General features: G+C 41.8%; 1 protein-coding gene across 5 annotated transcripts; it reads right to left on the bottom strand.

The window, feature by feature from the left end:
- Positions 1-20,957: 20,957 nt before the first annotated feature.
- Positions 20,958-22,500, bottom strand: LOC121437237 (transcription elongation factor A protein-like 1). 5 transcript variants are annotated; one of them, XM_041637103.1, is made up of 2 exons: positions 22,422-22,500; positions 20,958-21,712 (listed from the first exon to the last, which is right to left on the bottom strand). In XM_041637103.1, exon 2 carries the CDS (start codon positions 21,680-21,682, stop codon positions 21,284-21,286), a length of 399 nt encoding a protein of 132 aa, XP_041493037.1. In that variant the 5' UTR covers positions 21,683-21,712; positions 22,422-22,500; the 3' UTR covers positions 20,958-21,283. The 5 variants fall into 5 exon arrangements, with proteins under 5 accessions (XP_041493037.1, XP_041493039.1, XP_041493038.1 ...); XM_041637105.1 differs by having other exon boundaries at positions 20,958-21,707; positions 22,422-22,498; XM_041637104.1 differs by having other exon boundaries at positions 22,418-22,473.
- Between the last annotated feature and the right edge of the window lie 1,337 nt (positions 22,501-23,837).

Genomic DNA, 23,837 nt, shown 5'->3' with positions numbered 1-23,837 from the left:
GTCTAATGCACGTTCTAACATGATAGAGGCAATGCATTAGTGTGTAGCCACAGTTTTCTGAAAAGTTGATATTTTAGGAATTGTATTTCAGATCTTAAATAAACTTGTTTCTAAATTTCTAAGCAAAAACTTTTCTGGTGTGCCTTTTGTATTACTGAGTCTAACAAATGCAGGCTCATTAAATATTTAGATGGCACAGAAGCATTTGTCTCCCAGAAGAAAAGTCCCTTACTTGGACTGGAGATGGCTCAGCCTGTACTGCTCTTTCAGAGGACCCAGGTTTGGTTCCCAGCAGTTCATGACCACCTGTAGCAGCAGCCCCAAGGGATCTGGTACCTTCTGGCCATCTCAGGTAATTGCATGGACATGGCCCACACATACACATAATTAAAAGAGAAAATCTTTTCAAAATGCTTGCTGTAGGAGATAGGGTTTTGTCCTGTCAGTTCACTTCCCCTCAGTGTGGCTTCTCTGGGCTAGATTGATTGCTTTTCTAAGTCCTAGGAGAAGTTCCTGGTCATGTTTTTTCCCCATATGGCTGTTTTTACACTTTTAGCCGGAAAAGTATTAAAAGGATTTTTGTTGAAATTTGGAAAATGTGATTAAGGGCAAATTGGAAGACTCCTGAATCCTATGAAATCAGGCAGAGTCCTGGAGCTTTTTTCTCATTGGCAGAGAGGCAGAGTCATGGCGTATATTGTTCAGTTTGGACAAGCATAACAATGCTATAGACTGGTGGACAGAAATTTCTTAGTTCTGTACCACAAAGGATCATGATGCTGACAGCTGGCTCTTAAGCAGTGTCCACGACCATCTCTGTATATTTATTTCCAAATTTCTTACAAGGTCCCAGTCATTGGATTAGGGCCTGGTGTGGTAACATCACTTAATTATTTCTGTAAAGACTGTTTTGAAATGTAACTACGTTTTGAGTTGTAATAGGCAAAGGGGGAGATGGGGTGTGGGGCAAAGGTTACTGGAATGGTATACAGCTGTGGGGGAAGGGGCCATCTGACAGCAGTTGTGATGTACATCTGAATCCTGAAAACAAAGATGCCAAACTAAGAAATGACTAACCTCTATTTTACTTCTGCATATTCCCAGTATACAGATAGCCTCCTCCCTTTTACCAAACTGGAAGCCAGAGAAGGAGGACCTTTTATATGTAGGCTATATTGGGAAGCCTCAGGTACACGAGCAAAGAGAAATGGATGAAGGTGGTGAGGTACAATGGGGCTGTCTAGCGTACACGAAATAACCATAATTACTACTTTACCATATGCCCATAGAATTATGAATGCATATTTTAATAAAGGTGAGATATATATATATATATATATATATATATATATATATAATTTAAATGTTTTTGTCCCTGAGATTGATATAAAAAGGACTCCTATTTTGTGGCTTTGGGAGGTGCTTTTCTCTTTCCATTTTTAAAAAGCTACTTTTAAGATTTTTGGAACTATATATTTCCATTTTCTTCCCTTTGATCCTTTCCATATACCCTGCCTTGCTTGCTGTCAAACTCATGGTCTCTTTTTAAATTGGGAGTGGAAAGAATATGTCAAGTGGGAAAATTCTGAAAAGTAAGGAGAGGCCTAAAGAGTCAGCTCAGCAGTAAGAGCACTTGTTGCCCTTGCAGAGGACATGGGCTTGATCCCAGCACCTACATGGTAGCACACAGCCATGTATAACTTCAGTTCTGAGGATCACACATGCATGCAAAACACACAGAAAACAAAATAAATATTTTAAAAAAGTTTTTGCAGAGCAAAATTTGGTATAAAGTGGCACTTAATTAAAAAAGTATTTTAGCCACCAAAATAGAGGAACAGAATTTTTAAGTGAATGAATATATGTATTTCATGTGTTGGGACATAGGAATCAGTGAAAGAATAATAGAATCAAGAAACATTTTGAGAAACTATTTCTGGGAGTGGTTTGAGGAAGGAGTTCTTTGCATTATATTTTACTATATAGAATACATTCTAAATGGATTAATGGTTCACATTTCATCAATGAGACCAAAGGATGCTGCCCTAAAGTAGAGGTTTGTATCATCTTGACTCAGATATGCCCTTTCTGAACATAAGATTATTGGCAAAGTGTCCATCAAAAATGGGTAGATTTAAGTACATAAATATTTAAATAGCTTCATCATGAAGCGACATGGAGGAAGTTGTGAGACTGGTCATAATATCAATAGCATGTTCATATATCCACAGCATATATGAAGGCCACATAGTTGGTATCCTTAATTATTTTTCTACGAGTAACAGTGGACTAGGAAAGTAAAGCTTAAAAATACAGGGTAATTTTTAAAAAGTAGCTTTTCTTTATCCTAGTCATAAATTCTTTTGAGACAGCATCTCTCTGTGTTGCCCTGGCTGATCTGATACTTGCCATGTAGACCAGGATGGCCTTTGTACTGACTAGTTTTTTGTCAACTAAATAAGCTAAAGTCATTTGAGAGATGGGACCCTCAGCTGAGAACATGCCTTTATAAATAGATTGGCTATGGACAAGCCTGTAGAGGATTTCCTTAGTGATTGACAGAGAAGGGCCCTATACATTGTGGAACTGATGGTCCTGGGTTCTATAAGAAAAGCCTAAGCAAGCCAGTAAGCAGCACTCTTCCATGGCCTCTGCATCAGCCCCTGCCTCCAGATTACTGTCCTGCTTGAGTTCCTGTCCCCACTTCCTTTAAATGATGGGCTTCAATGTGGAAGTGTAAGCCAAACCTTTTCCTCTCCAACTTGATTTTGGCCATGTTTTTTCACAGCAATAGTAATCCTAACTAGAACAGAGATCTGCCTGTCTCTGCCTCCCAAATTTTAGGATTAAAGGCATTCCTCACCATATGCAGCCTTAGATCTAAAATAATATATCCTTTTTTAAAAAAGATTTTTGAGACAGGGTTTTTCTGTGTAGCTTTGGAGCCTGTCCTGGAACTCCCTCTGTAGACCAGACTGGCCTTGAACTCACAGAGATCCACCTGCCTCTGCCCCTGAGTCCTGGGATTAAAGGTGTGTGCCACCATTACCCCACAAAATAAAAATCCTTCCTACCATCACCATCAGCTTTTTGTAATGGGCAGTTACTTGCCTGAAAACGCTTTTAGGCACTCCATCAGTATATTTGTCCGACGATAGTAGAAGCCAGCTCCAGTATGGCCATTGTGCAATGACTAAACATACTATATGTTAATTAGTCCTTCCAAAATTCCAGTTGTTTTGGTTAAGGGACAGAGGAGGAGTAGCAGCAGGACCTGCATAAACAATAAAGGGGTTTTGTTGATAATTCTATGCACTTTATTGATTACCTAATTACTATCACTTTTTAACCCTCATGCATGGAACATGTAAATTGCTCAGTGAATAGAGTCTTTGTATCTTGAGGAAGAGACCTGGTCAGTCGTCCTCATCAACTTAGACCATGAAACCCAATATGGACATGTTCAACAGAACTGACATATATGGGCTGCCCATGCATGCTTCAGCATCTCCAGGGCATAATTTCATTTATTCTTTGTATCTTAGTAAGTACCTCATTTAGATAGGTGAATTCTTTAGATCAGATGGCTGAAGGTATTCAAATTCTAAATTAGTGATTGACAAGTTTGGAGACCCTTGGTCTTCACATCCTCTTTGCAATCTAGGATTATACCATCCAGATGAGCTTTTTTTTTTAAGGTAAATCTTTTAAAACTTTTTAATAGGGTTTATGATAGCCACTTTATTTTGTTAACCAGATGAATTCTTAAGAAGGACTTTAATCCAGTTCAGGAAGCACTGTATAAATGATACTCATGAAACATCCCAAAGGATGAACAGAATTTGTTATGAAAACTTCAAACGAGAGGCCTACCAGAGTAGGGTTTAGCTCACATGCCTAAGTATGTAAGAGATATTACATTTTTAAATTGCTTTTAGGGACTAGAGAGATGTCTCAGCAGTATAAGTTCATACCGCTTTTACAGAGGACCTGTGTTCAGTTCCCACACCCAAGCCAGGAGAATTACACTGGATCCAGGGAATCTGACACCCTCATCCGGCCTCCATAGGCACCTGTACCCAGTATATGTGCATACCAACATACAGATATACATTCATACACATATTTAGAAATAAAATGAATCAGCCATATGTAGTGGTACACGCCTTTAATCCCAGCGCTCAGGAGGCAGACACAGGAGGATCTCTGTGAGTTTGAGGCCAGCTGCTTATATAGCAAATACCAGGCCAGCCAGGGCTATTTTTGGCACAGAATAAATATTCAGAAATGATTATTCTCTGTCCTTTCTCCCTTACCAAAGGTAAAGTGTATCTATCATCAAGAGATAAAGTTCCCAGCCTAAGAGAAAGTTCCCAGTTCTCCAGACTAAGGCTTTGTAAAGATACCACAAAGAATTGAAGAAAACTAGGTATGATAGTTTATGCATGTAATCCCAGCACTTACACAGCTAGAGGCTCAAGCCTGGCCTACATAAAATGATTCTGTCTCAAAAACTTGGAGTGTTAATGAAGACTTATAGAAAAACACTTATAGTAGATGTACAACAACAGAAAAGGGAGAGTTCCTTTGTCCTCATTTTTGTCATTTAAATTAATTTCCAAGGTAAACATAATAATATATATGCAGTATATATTCCAAAATATAATGTAAAAATATGTACAAGGAAGAATATAATAGGCTTGGGAGATATTTTACTCTAGTTCATGCTAAAAATATAGATAGCTAAATAATTTTGGAAAACTCTTTTTAATTATTATTAAAAATTAAAAACAGATGTACAAGTAACAAAGCTTCTTTTAGACCTCATAAAAGGACACCCCGAGTTGTAACCTGATTTTAGCCACTGTCAATTTTGACAGTATATCTTTTGCTAATCTATACTGTTTCCTTTGAGTAAAGTTATCTTTCTACTTTGGAAAAAAAAATTTCTACATAGAGAAACCCTGTCTTGAAAAACCAACCCCCCCAAAAAAATTCTTTCAGTTTTCAAAGAATACTCAGTAGGCAAGAAAAAAAGGGATGGAAAGATGCATAGAAAACATGGCAAATAGCAAACACAAAGAACTGTGAAGGCAGAAATAGATGTATAATATGCCAATAATCCATATGAATTAAACCCTCTTATTGAAAGAAAACCCCAGGCTGAATTATTTTACAGGACATAGAGTTCAGGATTGTTTTTAAGGTGTAATTAGAAATACCTGGAAGAGTTTAAAATAAAACAAGGGGAAGAGGATGAAGTGTATTTCAGTGACAGGAAGCTTGCTTAGTTCAATATCCAGCACCAAAAAAAATACGACGGATAAATATATAGCAGGCAAACAATAAGCAGAAGGAAGTTGGAACAACAAAGTCATATGTAGCAAGCTTTCTTGTCGGACTATCTTTGGATGGTCAGCCCCCAAATAACGACTCGAAGACTTGTTAATTATGAACCCTTGGCCTTAGCTTAGACTTGTTCCTGACTAGCTCATAGAACCTAAATAAACCCATACATTTTTATTAATCTACATTCTACCATGTGGTGTTAACCTCTTCCATCTTGCACCTCCTTTTTCCTCTCCATATCTCCTGGCGTCTCTTGCACGCCTAGATTCCTGCCCCTCTTCCTTTCTCCTGTCTGACTATTGGCTGTTCAGCTTTTTATTAAACTAATCATAAGAAAACATCTTCACACGGTGTACATCATCCCACAATAATCATAGTTAAATCACCAATAGTATTCATTCATAGAAACATGGAATGTGACAGACACTGTGCCAAGCAAATGCACATATATTGACAAAAATACTGGGAAGAAGATACGAAAATGCAGCTTTAAGTTTGTGTAATATGATACATTTAAACTTATTTTTTCCCTCAGGTTTATGATTTTTTTCTGTCCTCTAAATAGCTGTACAATTTACTTTTAATCACAAATTGAGCCTTAAGTGATTAGAATATCCAATACTAAATAATAAAGGGCCTCCTGAGCTTGATTTAGGATTCAGCCTTCTCTGTTCAGCTCGCACCAACTTTCGATGACCCTCCCCACTGGTAGGGAATGTGCCAAGTTTCTTCTCGTGGCCCATCCTCCTCCCCCAGCTGACTGATTTTGACTGTAGGCAGGTCCACCATTGGGGTGAAAAGGAAGTAAGCAGGACAACGGCTTCGGCTTCTTGACATGTAGCATAGCAAACCTATTTCACAGCTATTGGGTCTAGCCGCTACTTCAAGCACACTCTCATTACAGGCTACTGGACCGAAATTTGCACAGCAGTGAAACATTCTATTGTTCCCCCAATCACCTGTGCATTCCATACAGTTTCTCTGTTGAGACTCATAGCACAGCCAAACATTTCTCTGGAAAGTTTCAATACCAAGCGCTTTGCTCTCCTTCCTGACCCATCTCTGGCACACAGGACAACTCATGTATCTTTTTCTTCTTGATGAACTAGAAACTCAGACTCAGAAACTTTTTTAAAATATTTATTTATTATGTATACAATATTCTGTCTGTGTGTATGTCTGCAGGCCAGAAGAGGGCACCAGACCTCATTCCAGATGGTTGTGAGCCACCATGTGGTTGCCAGGAATTGAACTCAGGACCTTTGGAAGAGCAGGCAATGCTCTTAACCACTGAGCCATCTCTCCCGCCCCCACACAGCTCCATTCTTTAAGCGCCAAGTTTCCTCACGCCGCAAGCATAATATTCCATTGTGCTTCTCAGTTTCAACTTCAAGAGGTCTAGCTGAACCTTTTGGGTGAAGGGAAGAGCAATACAACTCTGTATCCTTGAAAGCCTAGCTAAGAGATATCCTGTTCAGAATGGGTTAGGAATATATCCCAATGGTGTACTTGCCTAACATTTACAAGGCCCTGGGCTTCATCCCCAACATCCAGCATTACACCACCCCAAAGAAGAAAAAAGAAAAACTCTTCAAAAAAAAAATAAAACTTCCCTCTTCATAGCTCTACTCTTGACCTTTGAAACCTCCTTATTGGTTCTAGAGCTGCTGGCTTGTTGTTTGAAATATGGATTTAACTACATAGCTGTCACATCTTAATACTTACGAATAAACTTCTGATTTGACGTATTGTCCTGTGAATTTAAACAGGCCATGCCCTTAGTCCTGGAACGTTACCATCCAATGTCTAAGAGACATTTAAAAGGCAGTGTGGGGGGACCCGGGGGTGGAGAGATGGCTCAGCAGTTAAGAGCAGTAGCTGTTCTTCCAAAGGACCTGGCTTCAATTCCCAGCACCCTCATGGCAGCTCACATGCATCTGGAGCTCCAGTCCCAGGGGATCCAACACCCTCACAAACATAACATGCTGGCAAAACACCAATGCACATGAAAAGGGTCAAAAGACTGAGTAGGGTGGAAAGCACGGGCTTGAGAACTATGACAAAAGTGCCAAAAATCCAGGCTCTACAATTTACTAGATTAAGGACTTAATCTATGTAGTCAACCTCTGAATTCTGTTTCTTCTTCATTTGGCAGGATCATTGCTATCTTATAGGATTCTTTTTGTTTACAAGAATCAGAGATAAAACCAACATAGAGCACCAAACACTGCATGTAACCATTGCTGGACACTCAAGCACATGTTTCCTACATAATTTGCCTCTTCCCTTCCTTTAAGTGGTTCTCAACCTTCCTGATACTGTTACCCTTTAATACAGTTCCTCATGTTGTGGTGACCCCCCATATAATTATTTCTATTGCTACTTCATAACTCTAATTTTGCTAATGTTATGATTCATAATGTAAATATTTGTGTTTTCCAGTGGTCTTAGGCAACCACTGTGAAAGGGTCATTCAATCCTCAGGTTGAAAACCACTGCTTGTCTTAGTAAGATACAACAAGAAATGAAAAACGCAGATATGATCTTCCAGGCCATTACTGTATCCCAGAAAAAATATGTAGTGGATTATGTATAAGAAATAACATTTTCATTTGGAGAGTCAAAAATAGAAGACAGAAATCATTGTTTTTGTTTCATGTGTTTTCCTGAATCTTAATTTAAATTCTAAATTTAAAAACACATTGAAGTAAATATACTTTGAGCTCCATAGATTAAGAACAAGATTTCCAGCTCTAAACTCAACAAAAGTTTTAAGGCCTAGTGAGAGCTTTGCTCCACCTCCGACCTCATCTTTTGAAGATGGAAAATAGAAGATAGAGCACACCACGTGCTGGCATTAAGTGATCTACATAAACGTTACAACAACCCTAAGGTGCAGTTATGTAACCATGATCATTTCAAAATGCAATAAAACAGTATAGTTCAGTGGTCGAGCATACGTTTTTGTTTTTTTTTTTGTTTTGTTTTATTTTGTTATTTTTGGTTTTTTGAGACAGGGTTTCTCTGTAGCTTTGGAGCTTGTCCTGGAACTCCCTTTGTAGATGAGGCTGACCTCGAACTCATAGATATCCACCTGCCTCTGCCTCCCGAGTGCTGGGATTAAAGGCGTGCGCCACCACCGCCCGGCTTCGAGCATGTGTTTAGCTTGGATGAGGCTCTGAGTTCAATCATCACCACCAAAAAATGGCAGCTTAGGGGACAAAGACACACAGCTCAGAGTAGTAGAAGACTTAAATCCAGTCCGCAGTTATTTTGAGTACTTTTAACCTCTGTACTCTCCTGCCTCGGAAAAGCTGTAGGACTACGTGAAACAGTGAGACCTTAGACTATCTGTGAAGGAGAGTGTGGGTCCTCCTAGAAGCTTTATGCCAAGATCTGAGTCGACAGACACCAAAGAAAAGCTGGGGAGGGGCTTTGCATGGATAAAAGGAGGGAGACGAGGAGAGTGTTACATATCTCACACTTGTGGAAGACAGAAGGAAGAACGTAAGCAAGAGGAGTTTCAGACAACAGTGTATTAATGAGAACCACCAACAGCCTAATGAAAATGTAAGCAAATATGAAAGACCCCCACATCAAGCTGTAAAGACTTAGTTCTCATAATCTAGTAGGCTCAGTCATGGTATTTGTAATAGTCTCAGGATTCACAACCTTGTGAGTAATCTGTGTAAGGGTCATTACAGGGACAGTTTCCTTGTAGTTATCCACATACCTCCCACTGAGCAAGGCCTCACTATGTTGCTAAGGCCATGAGTCTTATCTGTTCTATGCTACATCATCATCGTAGAAGCTGCCTCTCAAGTTACTGTCTCCTAAGACTCTTGCAGGGTGATTATAGTTAGCATAGAGCTCTTTCTTTCTCTTTCTTTCTTGTCCCCCCCCCTTTCTTTCCTTCTAGATTCCTGAGACCTTAGTGATGTTTTCTGTCAAAAAGTTAGTCAGGCAAATCAGTTCTTGGACATGTGACTGAGATACTAGCCTTTTTTGTGGGAAAGGAAATGAAGCGTGGCCTGGAGCCAAGTTTTTCAAACCCCAGTTCAGAGTCTGACTGCCTTGGTGTTCAAGTCAAGTGCCCCATGCAGTGCACGGGGACGTTTGAACAAGAGGCAGCAGCCTTTTCCTACTATGTTAGAGGCCCACACACACAGGTCTTTGCAAGTCCCCTTTGGTGGGGTCTCCCATACTTCTGAGCCTGTGATGACTCAGACTAAAGATGGTCTGCACCAGGCAGCCACAGAGCTAAGTCATCACAGAATCACGGAAACAGGCCAGGGCACATCCCAAGCCCGCCTCAAGTCAGAGCAAGGTGAATAGGTGAGGGATGGGCAAGGTCTTGTCTGCTGGCTAAGCTCATTTTTGCCAGTAATTCTAGAGGCTACTTCACTGGACTCTGGGGAAAAAGATCAGCTACTTCTTTCTGCTTCAACCCCAAGTGCTATAGTCAGGCCCAATGAGACACCAAATAGACCCAAAGACAGTCCCCGATCACTGTGTCTACTGAGGGAGCTCTGGAGTGTTCCTCCTCCCCTGTAAAACAAGGACTGAAAAAAGGAAGGACAATGAGGAGCAGGGCAGCATACTCTAACCAGCAAAGAAGACAGTTGGTCTCCAAGTAAATCTATCTGGAACAGCCCTGTCATCAACCCTAGAGGACCTGATGCCTCCTGAAGGCTGGAGCACAAAGAGCAGAAGCATCCCACCGAGGATTGGGAAGCTCTTCCTGTAAGATTGCCCCCTTTGAACCCTAAGGGGGTGGATTTACCCTTTCTTATAATAAACCTGGCACTTGTGCCCGAAACCTTACCTCACTCTAGAAGGAATTCCAGCCCCTCCAGCATGCAGCAGGCTGCCATAGCCTTAAAGAGAGAGACCTGAAGACATGAACAGTTCCCAAAATAGCGTCGGAGTGGAGGGAAGGAGAAGGGAGTATGTATGAATAAAGGGCATATTTTTACTTACTTTATAGAAACATAACTTTTCTCTTCGGTTTTTTGTCTGTTCCTTTTTAATGCATTAGAAAAGTGTTTTCCTTTGAATTCTTATCAATATTTTGTAAGAAAAATTTCTCACTTTATAGTTTACCTCTCCTACACAGGAAACTATATTTCAAGCCATCTAGACCTCGGTGGTAGGTGAAGGCACTTTTTCAGTTTCTGCTAATAGGCTGTGAGTAGTAACAGGCTCTCTTTAGACTACTGTGTGGTGAGTCGGAGACTTTCAGGAAGGTCTCCACTGCCACAATGATCAGTAATAACCCAGATTGTGAATCTTGATTTTCCCAAGTCCCTAATAAACCATGGGGAGTGGAGCAGGCCTCTTTGACCCTTAACTTTTACTAATAGAACTTGGGCATGTTGAGGCACTATGATTTTTTGGTTTGTTTTTGTTTTTTTAACCAAAAGGAATGAGGAGATGGGGGGGGCAATTGTAGGGAATGCAGTCTAGGAAAGCATCAGCTTCCTCAACACCCACCAGGGAGCTACAGGCACCAACCACTCTCGTACCCACCAACAGGGATTCAGTTGCTTCCCTCTTTCCCCATTTATGCTCGACATGCCCATAGCCTCTATAAAAGGAAGCTGACACCCATGCAGGATTCAGATCACTTCCCCAACAATCCTTGTGCCCACCATTTTCTGAATCGAAACGGCCAGAGCGCTTAGCTGGTGTGTCAGCACGGCAGTACGTGGCCAGCTGCAGCATCCATTTCCCACGTCTTTTCCATTCCAGAATTTTGCAAGTGGTTCCTACTTTTCACCCTGATTTGCTGCGAGCACTTCTCCTCTTTACCTGGGCCGGAGGCTATCCTGCTCTGTGCCCAAACCTGAGTTCAGTCCCCTTACCAGCTACCTCTCCCCAAAGCCATTCTTTAATTTTCACTATACATTTCTAATTTGAAATGCAGCTGTGCAGTCCCGGACTTGCTGTGATCTTTATCCTAGCCTCTGCCTTAAGCTAGCGCCAGCTCATTAAAACCACTTAAAATCCAGAGCAGGCACTGCTTTTTTTTTTTTTTTTTTTTTTTTTTTTTTTTTTGCCTAGTAACACATTTGTCTGCTACTAAGGCAACAGGGAGACGACACTCAGGTGGAAAAGAAGACTCGGACTGATTCCATGGTAACTTAAATGCATGCCAGCTCTTTCTTTGTTCAGTGAAGTCTGTATTATCAGTAAGCTTAGGTTTTCAATTAACCCAACAGCACTCCATCAGGAGCCCAGGAGCCTTTCCCTACCTCTCATTCGTTAATCCTTTCTGTTCCTGCTGGAGACACTAAAAGTATACTACCTTCCTAGAATTTCTATTCCTTTTTTTTATTTCTCATTCCCCAAGACTTTCCACCTCCCCACCCCCAAGACCCGAAAATCTCCCACTTCCCTTGCAGTCCTATACAGATACTGCAAAGACAGGGCCCAGGGAATGAGGTCGCAAGGGAAAGAGAGAGAGATTTCTGCTATTTCTCTTCACTATTCGTCCACGCTGTCCCTTCTCACTACTTAATCTTCCTGCTGCTATTGTCAGCCTGCATCCTGTTTGTCATTAGAAAATAGAAAAAGATCTGTTTCCATTTGAGAAACAAGAGGTGGATGAAAGAGTTCATGTGGATAAGCAAATAACTCCGCCACCTGTTTCTGCTGCTCAGTGATAATACAAATATAGATCCTCTTAAGCCACCACTATTTTGGAAGTTTGAAATGTACAGAGCAGCTGGAGCTCCCCTAAGGGCCCCTTGTGTATGTGAGAGGCTTTTCCATGAAGTCAGCTACTTGAGCCACATGATGCCTCAGTACAGAAGCAAATTGAGCTTTCAGAGTTTAGAAGCTTGTTAGTGCTGATGAAAGAATCGGCTCTAAACTCAAACCAACAGGAGAGATAGTATATTTTAGAGCCAAATAGGAGTGGCCATGAGGAACACAGACTCAGGGGTCTCCAAGATACCATGTTCCAAAGTGGTAACAGTTCCATGAAGCCATATAATAATAGAACAATGAAAGCCGTAAATCAAGAGACTTCAGATACTTTGGTGGGCACATCACATTGGCAAGCTACAGAAAAGCAGAGAAATCTCAGCTATAGGCCCCAGATACTATCTGTTTGCAATCTTAGCCTTTGACTTGGTGGAAACCAGGGGTCTGTTTGTACATTCCAGATGATTTACCTAGTGATCACAAAGATGTTAGCTCATCTACAAAGGAGGGCAATAAATGACTCCTAAAGGGCCTAAAGATAGTTCAAGAAAATTTGGCCCTGGGCTTGCAGCATTCCAACTTCTTCACATCACTGAAGTTGTAACCAGTCAGTCAACTTATTCTAGTCTGCTTTTCTGTTATTTTCATAAACCATTCTGAATAAAAGTAACTTGTGGAAGAAAAGGTTTATTTGGCCTAGGTGCTCCAATTACAATCCATCAGCAAGAGAAGCCAAAACAGGAACTCAAGGCAGGAAACTGAGGCAGGAATCTGGACCAGAAAACATGGCGGAGTGCTGCTGAGTGCCTTGCCTCGTCTCTTGCCCTGGACTAGCTTCCTCACACAGTCCAAGGCTACCTGCTTAGGAATGGTGCCACTGCACAGTGAGCTGGGCCCTCCAGTGTCAGACATCAGTAAGATAATTCTCTACAGACATGCTCACATGTCTGCTTCATGTAGGCATAGGGGTTAGCCCACACCCGCCTTTTTCATTACTCTGTAAAAGTGAATTCTTACCAGGTCAATAGGAATTTGAAGAAAGTGGTGGCAGTGTAGACTGGAATTGCTAGAACAAGTTTTTTTCTAAGCCCATAAAAATGACTAAATGTATTCCCCTTCCCTGATTTCATCCCCTTATTTGCAAAGCTTTTAAGAATCTGGGCTGGATCATAAATTCTAGGTTTTGTCATGGATTTTCCTCTGCATTAGCCAACAGAGACCACCCAATCAGTGTAACACAACCATACTTTATGCATTTCTTTCTGGACCTTTGCCTCTAGAATAAGTAACTTCCCTAAGTCTGGCGTTCTCAAGATCAGCATCACATAAATGACTTTCTTTGGGAGATATTTCTGAAACATTAAAATAGACCACACAGCCCAAGAGCCATTAGTAACCAGTTCAGTGATAACGCGGCCATATTTCTGAAGGAATCCAATAGTTTAGTTCAGGCTTGCGAAAGAGATTTTTGCAGAACATTGTGGACCCACTTCTTGTATCTGGTTTCATCACTGCAAGGTTACAAACAGATCTTCAGCTGGAGCACCTTTGATCTCTTCCCCCATTCAGTCATGAATCCTTAGCTAATTCCTTCCTAGTCACTCCAAAATAAATATCCCAAGACATTTCTTATGCCAGACTGAGCATAGGTGAAAAGAATTATCCTCCACTGACGTAGACTATGGCCAACCTTGTTATAAAAAGCCCCTAAGCTGGTATGCATGGAAAATTCCCTTGCAGAGCAAACACAGATAAGGAATGCTGTTTCAAGTTCAGTCAGAGAAAGAAGGTTTAGACCAAGAGCCTAAGTGAAATGGCTTAATAAACAGCAGATGGATTTCCTTGTGGGCTATATCAAAGTTGTTTTTGAGACCTTAAAGGACAGAGAGTTTAAAAAGCAGTAACCCTAAGACAAGGCCTGGATTTAATTTCTAACACAGGGAAAAGAAAGTTGATTTTATCTACAATTCTCCCATTCCTCTGATCTGGCCAGCATGTTACTTATGTGGACTATTGAGATGATGAGGCCCCACCATCTATTAGTTGCAATGCATATTTGTTGCCTTAGTATCAATCAATCCAATGCTAATTTGAACCAGTTACAAACTGCCATTTGTGCACAGTCCTAGATTTAGACTAGACTCTGAAAATTTGTAAACATATATTTGTACATGCTATAAGAACATAATTCCATTTTATTTTGGGAGAAGATGCTGCCAAGCACATCTTGTTCTAAGGACTATAAACTGATTCTAATCACACTTAGCATTGAGAAAACAGAAACAGAATTAAATGGCTAGGTTCATTTTAGTGAGGACTACTGAGAACTCAAGAACAATGGCAGTGGGTTTTTGATCCTACTGCACGTACTGGCTTTGTGGGAGCCTAGGCAGTTTGGAAGCTCACCTTACTAGACCTGGATGGAGGTGGGTGGTCCTTGGACTTCCCACTGGGCAGGGAACCCTGATAGCTCTATGGGCTGACAAGGGAGGGGAACTTGATTGGGGGAGGAGGAGGGAAATGGGAGGAGGTGGCGGGGAAGAGACAGAAATCTTTAATAAATAAATAAACGGAAAAAAAAGAAAGTCACATAAAGAGTTAACATTGTAACGCGGCTGTGGAAGATGAGCGATTCTTTCTACGATGAGTGATTCCTTCTAGGCTATGACTAGTTTGTGTGATTCAGGAAGACATTTCTCCCCACACTTCACCTTCTATACTTTGTTCTGGAATATAGCACTGAGGTATTCTGCTAAAACCAAACCTATGTAAATGAGTCCCAGCCACAATCCCCACAGTCAGGGGAAGCTGAACAGGCCTTTTTCTGGAAGCAGAAACTGAAGGTTTCAGAAGACAGACAGGGCATCCATGCAGAGAAAGGAGAAGCTGTTAACCCTGGATAACTGCTGCCATGGCAACAGTCACCAGGCCTCTGCTTTCTCTGGTGGAATCTGATGGAGTCCAGGGAGAATTTTTAGTCCGCGGCTCCCTGCTCCAATAGCAGGAACAGAGCCTGCCTTCCCTCTAATTGCCTCTATTTTCACACAGCAGGACTTGTCTGCCTGGGTTCCCTCAGCCCAGGGCACTCTGTTGCTGCCTCCTCTGTATTCTTTCCCCAAAGCACATGATGGCAGTTCTTGCTATCAGGCAAGCCTCTGTTCACTGCAGTGGGCCCTGCCCAGCCTTTAGCTCTCCTGTTCTACTGTCTCAGCCTCAGTCTTGCAATGACATGAACCTTCTCTTTTTTCTTCTTGTATTATCTTAACTGGGGCCTAGAAACACAGACACACACACACAGACACACACACACAGACACACACACACACACACACACACACACACACACACACCTGGATGTTTCCAGAAAAGCAAAGATGGCCTCTGAAGAAGGGTTGGATAGCAACTCGAGCTTTTGGAAACAATGGGGACAGAGAATATGGTCCCATCTGGTCTGAAAGGAGCCAGTTACACTCTGGGGCCTTGGCAGACTTCATGCTGGAATTCATTCAGTGGAGATTCTGAATGCATACATTGGCGCCTTGAACTCCTCTTCTTGCCTCTGTCTATTCTCTTTTGTTCCCTAAAATGAGGCTGTAGTAGAAGCATAAATGAGGTGACTCCTAGGTTTAGAATGATGTGTTGCTGCACTCCCGACACATTGAAAAGAGGCCCCCTTTGGTAATGAAACCTTCTAATGAGCTAACTCGACCTTTGCAGATTGTCCTTGTAAACTTACTGTTTATTTTCTTTACCTTTGCCCAACATTTTAAATTATGGAGAAAATATGCCCTTAAATGATTAAAATATTAGTTTCTAGGGTCAAGGATTCCAGAAAAAAAAGGGACAAGAGAAGTATTGGTCATAAGACTTCATAATCTGTAATCTTCCTTCAGATTTATGGGACCCAGACCATCTGGTGACCTTCAGATAATATCAGGATGTGCCTCAGAAATGGACCACTGCCTGATTAATGCGTGCCCTGGCACTGATTCATCAGTGACTAAATTCCACTGCCATAAAAGTTCTGAAATACGGTTCTGGAGAGATGGCTCGGCAGTTAAGAGCATTTGCTGAAGAGGGACCCAGGTTTGATTCCCACTACCCATATAGCACTTCAAAACCTTCTGTAACCACAGTTCCAGGGATTCTAATGTCCTTCTGTGGTCTCTGCAGTCACTGCATGTATGTGGTACACACCTACACATACAAGAAATACTCATACATATGAAATAACAACCAGCAATTTAAAGTTCTTACATAAGATCTTCACGTGAATTTGTTAGCATGGGTGTTCCTTAAGATGATCATGCAGCCAGGTCTGATCACTTAGCTCATTACACTAAAGTCTATTCTGTACCACCACTATGCCTTTCCAATAACTGGCCTCTATGATTTAGTGAGATGACTCAGCTATTGTGAGATAACAAAAGCACCATTTGATTTGTATGAAAATGTCCTCCAGGCAGGTTTCTACCACCTTTCCTGGAATCCAGATAGTCTCAAAGGAAAGTATTTGCTCCAGGGTGGCTTTCATTGCTGTGCTCTAGTGCATTATACAGCTACTTTGTATACCAGGAACTCACTAAAGACCCAGAATAACCAACCGCAGCCTGAGATGTGGGTAGCTGAGGTTGGAGTGGAGGAGATAGCATCAGACTATCTGGTTCAAGGAGATTATATTTAATGACTATTTGCTCTGCGCTATGTCCTGGGTGTGCTAGGGAGCAAGAGACAGGATTCTTTGAGAAGCGCACTGATTTACAGAGAAAGTAGATGCCTAAAATAATTTCGACACATAACAACAACAATAATAATGAAAGTTTAAGGTGCTTGGTGCGTTAGAAGTGCCAGGAAAGAACACTTAACAACTTGGTTTGGTGACTGTTAGGGATATCCTCTGGGACTGACTGAATGGGATTTTGCTGAACAGAAGGGGTGAGGACCTTCTAGGCAGATGCAGGGGCTTGAACAAAGACATATTATACAGGGAGAAATAAATAAAAAATACAAGGAAGTATAATCAGGACTGGCTATTGTGTGGTGGTGAATAACACCTGTGTGCTCAAAGTACTCAGCCTTAAACAGAACATCCATAACACCCCATCCAGTAGTCAGTGATCATCCAAGAAAAGGGGTCAGAAAGAACATAAAAGCTGGAAGAGAATGGTGCTAGAGAGATGGCTCAGAAGTTAAGAGAAGTTGCTTTTCTTTGAGAGGACCTGAATTTAGTTCTCTGCACCCATGTTGTCAGGTGACTCACAGCTGACTGTAAATTCCACTTCAGAGAATCCAAATCCTCCTCTGCCCTCTGTGGGCACCAGCACACACATAGGAGAGAGAGAGAGAGAGAGAGAGAGAGAGAGAGAGAGAGAGAGAGAAAGGGAGCATGAGAGACAGATATGGATGGAGAGACAGAGACACAGAGCAAGACAGAGATGAAAATAATAAAATAAACCTTCCAGCTTGGTCTACAGAGTAAGTTCCAGGACAGCCAGGGCTACACAGAAAAACTCTGTTTCAAAAATGAGAAGAATGTTTGTGAAAACTTCTGGGCAGGGCAAAGTCAATTTCAGGCATGACTTCACAACCTCTGTGCTTATATGCTCTAGGTCTACATAGTAGTAGGTCTGTCAACAGTTGCTCATAGACCAGGGAATGTCCTCCCTTTCCCTGATAAACTCTTGGCTACTGATGGATTCCGGTGAAGGGAAGTCATTGTCTTCACTCAATGATGAGCTCATGAGGCCCCAGTGGATAGTTCCATGCCAAAGGTAACACGGATGATCCTGGATAAACTCCATGGTTCTCAAAAACGAAAAAGGAACATTTGGAATGAAAAAAAAAACGTGGAGGAAAGAAGGATGATTAATAGAGGTAGAAGTGAGACTGGAGAAGGTGGAGAGTTTTAGTAATCAGAATGCATTTTTATGTCTGTTTGAAATTGTCAGAGAGCAAATTTAATACAAATTTTAAAAATGAATGGCCACTGTAATAAACTACAATATGTTCAGAGTATGCAACATACACATCATTTATATCTGTACTAGGTTCATATGCAATGTGCGGATTTTCAGGACATATTATTGGGTTAAAATATTTCTTTTTGAACTTCCTTTTTATTTATTCCTTGTGTCTTCCACACCATGACTCTCAATCCCATTCATTTCCTTGTACCTTTGCATCTGCCCTCTGCCCTTTGCAACCTCCGCACCCCTAAAAATAAAATAAAATTTAAGAGAAATAAAAAAGAAAAATCTCGTCATGGAAGCTGTAGCGTGACACAGTGAGTCACACAGTATACCCTTTTGTCCATATATGTTTAGGCAAAGAGTCATTCATTGGTCTGCTTCAAGGCCTCTGGTTTCTGCTACACTGTCAATGCCGAGCCCTCACTGGGGCTCCTCTTGGATATCCTGTTGCTGCTCAGTGTTGGGTCTCCAGGATCAGCACCTTCACATACTCTGGCAGATCATAGCTAGGGTGGATGTTGGCATGGGCCAACTCATAACTCTAGTTCTGGGTCTGGGTAGTTGCAGGGTTGGTGAGCCTGCTAGTTCTACCCTGTCCTCGCCTCTAAGATATGTTCTCCAGCATTGCCCTGGCTAGTTCAAGCCTAACAGTGATGAGGGAATGGCAGGGCCATTTTTCGTGCTTTCCCTCGGGGTCAGCTCATCCACACCTACACCTTCAGGCAAGGTATGGGGACCACTCTCCCAAGTGCTGCAACTGGTGAATGGCAGGGACAGCTCTCCCACCTGCCACAGTCCCTGAGGGGCATCTCTCCCCTCCCACACCATCATAAGGCAGATGAGGGGCGGGACCAGATCTCTCAAGCTCACCTTTCCACTGCCCCCCCCCCCGTGCAATCCCCACGCACTAAGGTCATCTCTACCGTGCTGTCCATAAAAAATGTTTCAATGGATGAAATACAGGATGTGGCATTTTTAATGCAGTGTCAGTTAGATCCTATTAATATACATTTATATGTATGCATGTTATATACACATATACAATGCCATCTATGATTGCGTTTTGTATATGGAAAATAGTATACATGTGTGCTTATTTTCTATAGGATTTTCATTGCTTCTCATGTGGATTAACTTATTTGACCATTTTCCAATAGATAAACTGAGGTGTTTCTTTTGTGAATATATAACATATTTCCAATATTTTATTTCAGTTTTACATGTATTAATACAATATTTTTAATATTTGTTATTCACATTTTTGAGACATTTTTGAGACAAGACCTCACTGTGTAGCTCTGGTTGACGCAGAACTCACTATGTAGAGCAGAGCAGTCTTGAACTTACAGAGAACTGCCTGCCTACTGTTTTCCATATACTATTAAAGACAGGAATGTACCAGTTTGTATTTTGTTGGGAGACTTTGTTTTGATTTATTTTTCACATAGAGTCTCACTCATACTGGCCTAGAACTCACTGTGTAGCCCAGTCTGGCCCCCATCTTGAGGCAACCCTCTTCCTCAACTTCCCAAGAGTTGGGATTTCAGGCTTCATTTACTATCACATGGGCATTAACGTCTATCTTCCTCTTTACTTTACACCTGTTAACTGAATAGATGAGGCAATTATGCAAGAAGCTCCTGAGAGAAAACACACTCTAAGGTCGATAAGGCGATTGAGATTACAGTTAACCTTGGTTATGTGGAAAGGGAGTTTCTACTCTAATCACACAGCATCTTACAAATCTGACTTCCTATCCCAGGTCTCTGTGACCTCATGCTTGAGTACAGGAAGGAACAAGAGACTTTAAGAGAAAAAAAATCATGGAATGAGCCATTTTGCCTAGCATCTTAAAAAAAATTATGCATTCTTTTACTGTATCAAAGCCTTAACAGCCTTGTGACTATATACACTTGGGTGTGTTTAATAGTAAAGCTGGAGGAAAGAATATTCTCCATAGATACAGAGGAGGCACACTACAGTTGTGGCTCACTAGGGATTACAAACCTGGTATTCCACCGTGAGGATATTTGCAGAATATGGTCCAGTGGAAACATCAGGATCTAGCAGCAAGGGCAGCTAGGCCTGGTAGGTATGGCAATGCATATGAGCACAGCAGAGCATGAACAGACTATGGCACTCACTTGGAATCTCACAGGAATCTTGGGTGAGCACAAGAGAGATTTCTTTAGTTCTTATTCTCCTGTGCTCCAAAGGATTCTCTAGAGATTGGAAGGACCTACAGAAAAAAAAAAAGAGTTCAAAGGATCTTTTCCTCTTAGTTTCCCAGCAGCTCTGGAAGGTTTTTTTTTTTTTTTTACTAGTATTTAACTTGGAAAATGTTTTTCCTACTGATAGTAAAGAGCTCATTTATATTTCTGCCTAAGAGATTCAGAAGAGGGGCTAGGGAGATGGCTCACTGGTTAAGAGCATGTGTTGCTTTTCCAGAGGACTTGGGTTCAAATCCCAGCACCACATGGGGGCTCACAACCATCTGAAACTCTAGTTCCAGAGGCTCGGATATCTTCTTCTGACCTCCACAGGCACTACGCATACACCTGGTGTAGGCAAAACACCCATACACATAAAATAAAATAAAAAAATCTTAGAAAAAGATTCAGAAGAAACATAGTATTAACTTTTAAGTTCTGATAAATATTTATTAAGGATCACATTGTCTTTATAAGCTGACTAGCAAGTTTTGTTTTTTTAGAATTGCTTCACATTTTCACTACATTGTTTGTTAAGCAACATAAATAAAATGTATTCATCATGAAAAGTGAGACTTTAGATAAAGCAAAATTTAAAAAATATAAAAATCACCTATTATCCTTTACCACACAGATAACCAATGTCAGTTAGCCTTTAAGTATATAGTTTTAAGCTTTTCTTTGCATATTAATATATAAATGTGTTTTACTATTACAAAAATGGGATGCTATTTATGTATATACCTTTTGCTTTTATCACCTCACATATATAATGTTTCTCTTTCCATGCAAATGGATCGGACTCGGATTTTAGAACGTTAAAGAAAAAAACAATAAAAGGAATCCTGTGCCAGTTACAAGTCAAATACCTGAAATAAAACTGCACAAAAAATTACAACTAAGAAAGAAAAAGGCATGTAAGAAGATGAGTTCAGGGAGCAATACTCTTATCAAGCAAAACAAAGAAAGGTGGAACACATTAAATAGGGTAAGGGCGGTTCCGTTTTGCCTTCCAATGCATTATCATCAGTTTATTTCGTACTCGCTTCATCTCTTCCAACTCATCGCTGCCTGTATCATTTCTTCATTGCTTAAATTTCTGCCATGGATGACTCCTCTGAACCGAGGGCAGAAACGGGCCAGCCTTTCTTTGAAACTTCCCTCCTCTAGCTTGTGTTCGCCCAACCCACAGGGAGGTTGCTCCATGGCTGGATGGCCCTCGAATAGGTTCTTGTGCGAGAGGCACTCCTGCGGAGGACGATCTTCCGACAGCAGCACCTCTGGCAGCAGCTCTTCAGGAAAGAACTCCTCAACTGAGGACTCCTCCTCGGAGGACAGATCCTCTGAGGACTGCTCCTCCTCGGAGAACTGATTTTCAGGAGGCTGCTCTTCCTCGGTCTGAGTGCTCTGTGTTAGTTCTTCATATTCTTTGCCCGAGTTTTCCATGCTGAGAATTTTCTTCTTCAAGCAGCTGTTCTTGAGACAAGAAAAAGCAGACCAGAGTCACAATACTTGGTGGGCTGCATAAACACCCTGGCTCCGAGTTTCAATCCCTGCCTTTGCCCGATTGAGCGGGTGGTTTTAAACCTTAGCTTACTCCCAGACTCTTAGGCTCTCCCGCCTGCGGCTGCGGAGCAGCCCCTCCTTCACGAAAGACCACCATTTTTCCCGGCAGGCCTTGCCACAAGGCCTCTCCTGCAGTAACCGGGGCTGAGCGGTGAGGTCTGCGAACTGTTCCCCTCCGAGTTCGGTCTCAGTCCGCCCCCCCACCCCCCAATCCTGTCCCACTGCCCAACCTTACCCCGACTCCGGCCCGTGTGGCCCCTTTTGAGGAGCCTGCGTGAGACCCGAAAATCTACAAATAGACGCCAGACAGAGTACGGGGCGGGGATAGGGGGAGAAGCGGACCCGGTGATGCACACCCCTTTTTGTGGGGGATCAGCTAACCCAGAGACAGATCCCTTGGGGTTCACCTTCCTCAGACCTCACATAGAACATCATCCTTTGTACCCCACCCCACTCCCAAGACCACCATTTTCTGCACCGAAATTGTGAGGGGGGGAGGGGGAGGGGGCGGGGCTGGAGGTTAGTGGAAGCTCGGATTCTGCCATGCAGGTACGATCCCGCTGGTTACAAGTCACCTCTGACAATCACCAAATCTAGAGGATCCAGGGAACTTACTTACTTCTGCTTTCCTTCTCGACCAAAGGGTAATAGAAAGACGGTGTCTGGACAGGCAAAAATGACTGGGACGAGAGGGACTTGGGCAGATGTAGGCTCCTGGTCACATGAGGGGCGCGCATCACTCCCAGGCTCAGATCCCTAGTAACCACTTTGGCGACAATTTGGCACCATTTGCCAGAATCTTTTGACCTCAGACACAACGGACATTTTCACTTACACTCCCCCCCTTTATTTGCCTTTTCTGGGTTGCTAGAGAGGACTGGCATCTTGTTCCCCAGGGTTACCTCTTTCCCACTGCATCGCCAAAGCTATGTCTCAGTCTCACTTTCCACTCAGCTACTGAGACTTCAGGTGTCCCCTTTCCTTTAGACCCTGCACTGAAATGTCACTGTTCCACCCCCATAAACCAAGTTAACGTGGTCAGTATCGGCAACATGACAGATGCCTGTAATCCCAGCACTCGGGGTACAGAGACAATAGAATTGCCTCAAATGAGAGGGCAACCTGTTCTCTCTCCATAGCCAGTACCAGGTCACTCTGAACTACACAGCAAAATTCTGGCAGCAAAACAAAACAAAACTTTTCAAGGGCACAGGACAGATGGCTGAGCACGTAAGAGTACTTGTCTTTGCAGAGGAACTGTGTGTGATTCCTAGCGCCCACGCAGGAGCTCACAACCCCCCATAACTGTTTCTAGGTATCCTACCCCCAACGACAGCAGGCACACGCATAGTGCACAGACACACATCCAGTAAAACTCACACATAAGGTAAATGAATCTGAAAAAAATACCCCTCAAATACTGATTTTTGTGCTTAACCTACATCCCCATTACTTCACCTTTCTAATATCCTGTCATTTCCATGATAGTTAATCTTTCATTTTTCTTTCCAACTCTTTTTTTTTTGTTTTTGAGCCCGTCAACTATGTCATAAATAGAAAGTCTAGGATAAATTAGTCAGCATCCAATTCTACACCTCTTAAGTGTATAAAGTATGTAAATCTAATGACTGTACTTTGATATACATCAAAACACGCATGTGTCCATCTACAATAGTCAAGAGAACTTTTTTGTTCTGTGAAGTGGGAGAGCACTTAGTGCACAATGTGTTATTATTCTCCCCTCCGTATAAATCACCCTCATTTCATAGTGGAAGAAATAGATTTCACAGAAACCCTAAACTCTTAATAATGAACTTTCGGTCTTGTGGTTGAAAAGGCTGACATTAATTTGTTAAACCAACAAATATTTGGGTCTTGAGGTAGCCGAACCCCAAAAGATAGATGCAACAGATAAGACATTGTGTATTAAACTATGTAATAACTCAGCTGACCACATAATAGCAGGATTAAAATCATGTATACATAGTTTGTTGTTGTCACAAATGGTACATGTTTTGGCCTGTACCTTTTTATG

The sequence above is a fragment of the Microtus oregoni genome, unplaced genomic scaffold (genome assembly GCF_018167655.1).
Source record: "Microtus oregoni isolate MIOR12 unplaced genomic scaffold, Mior012 000050F_ref0000143, whole genome shotgun sequence".
In the NCBI taxonomy this organism is placed as follows: Eukaryota; Metazoa; Chordata; class Mammalia; order Rodentia; family Cricetidae; genus Microtus; species Microtus oregoni.
Note: the sequence above shows the minus strand (reverse complement) of the source record. Positions and strands in the feature narration are given on the sequence as shown.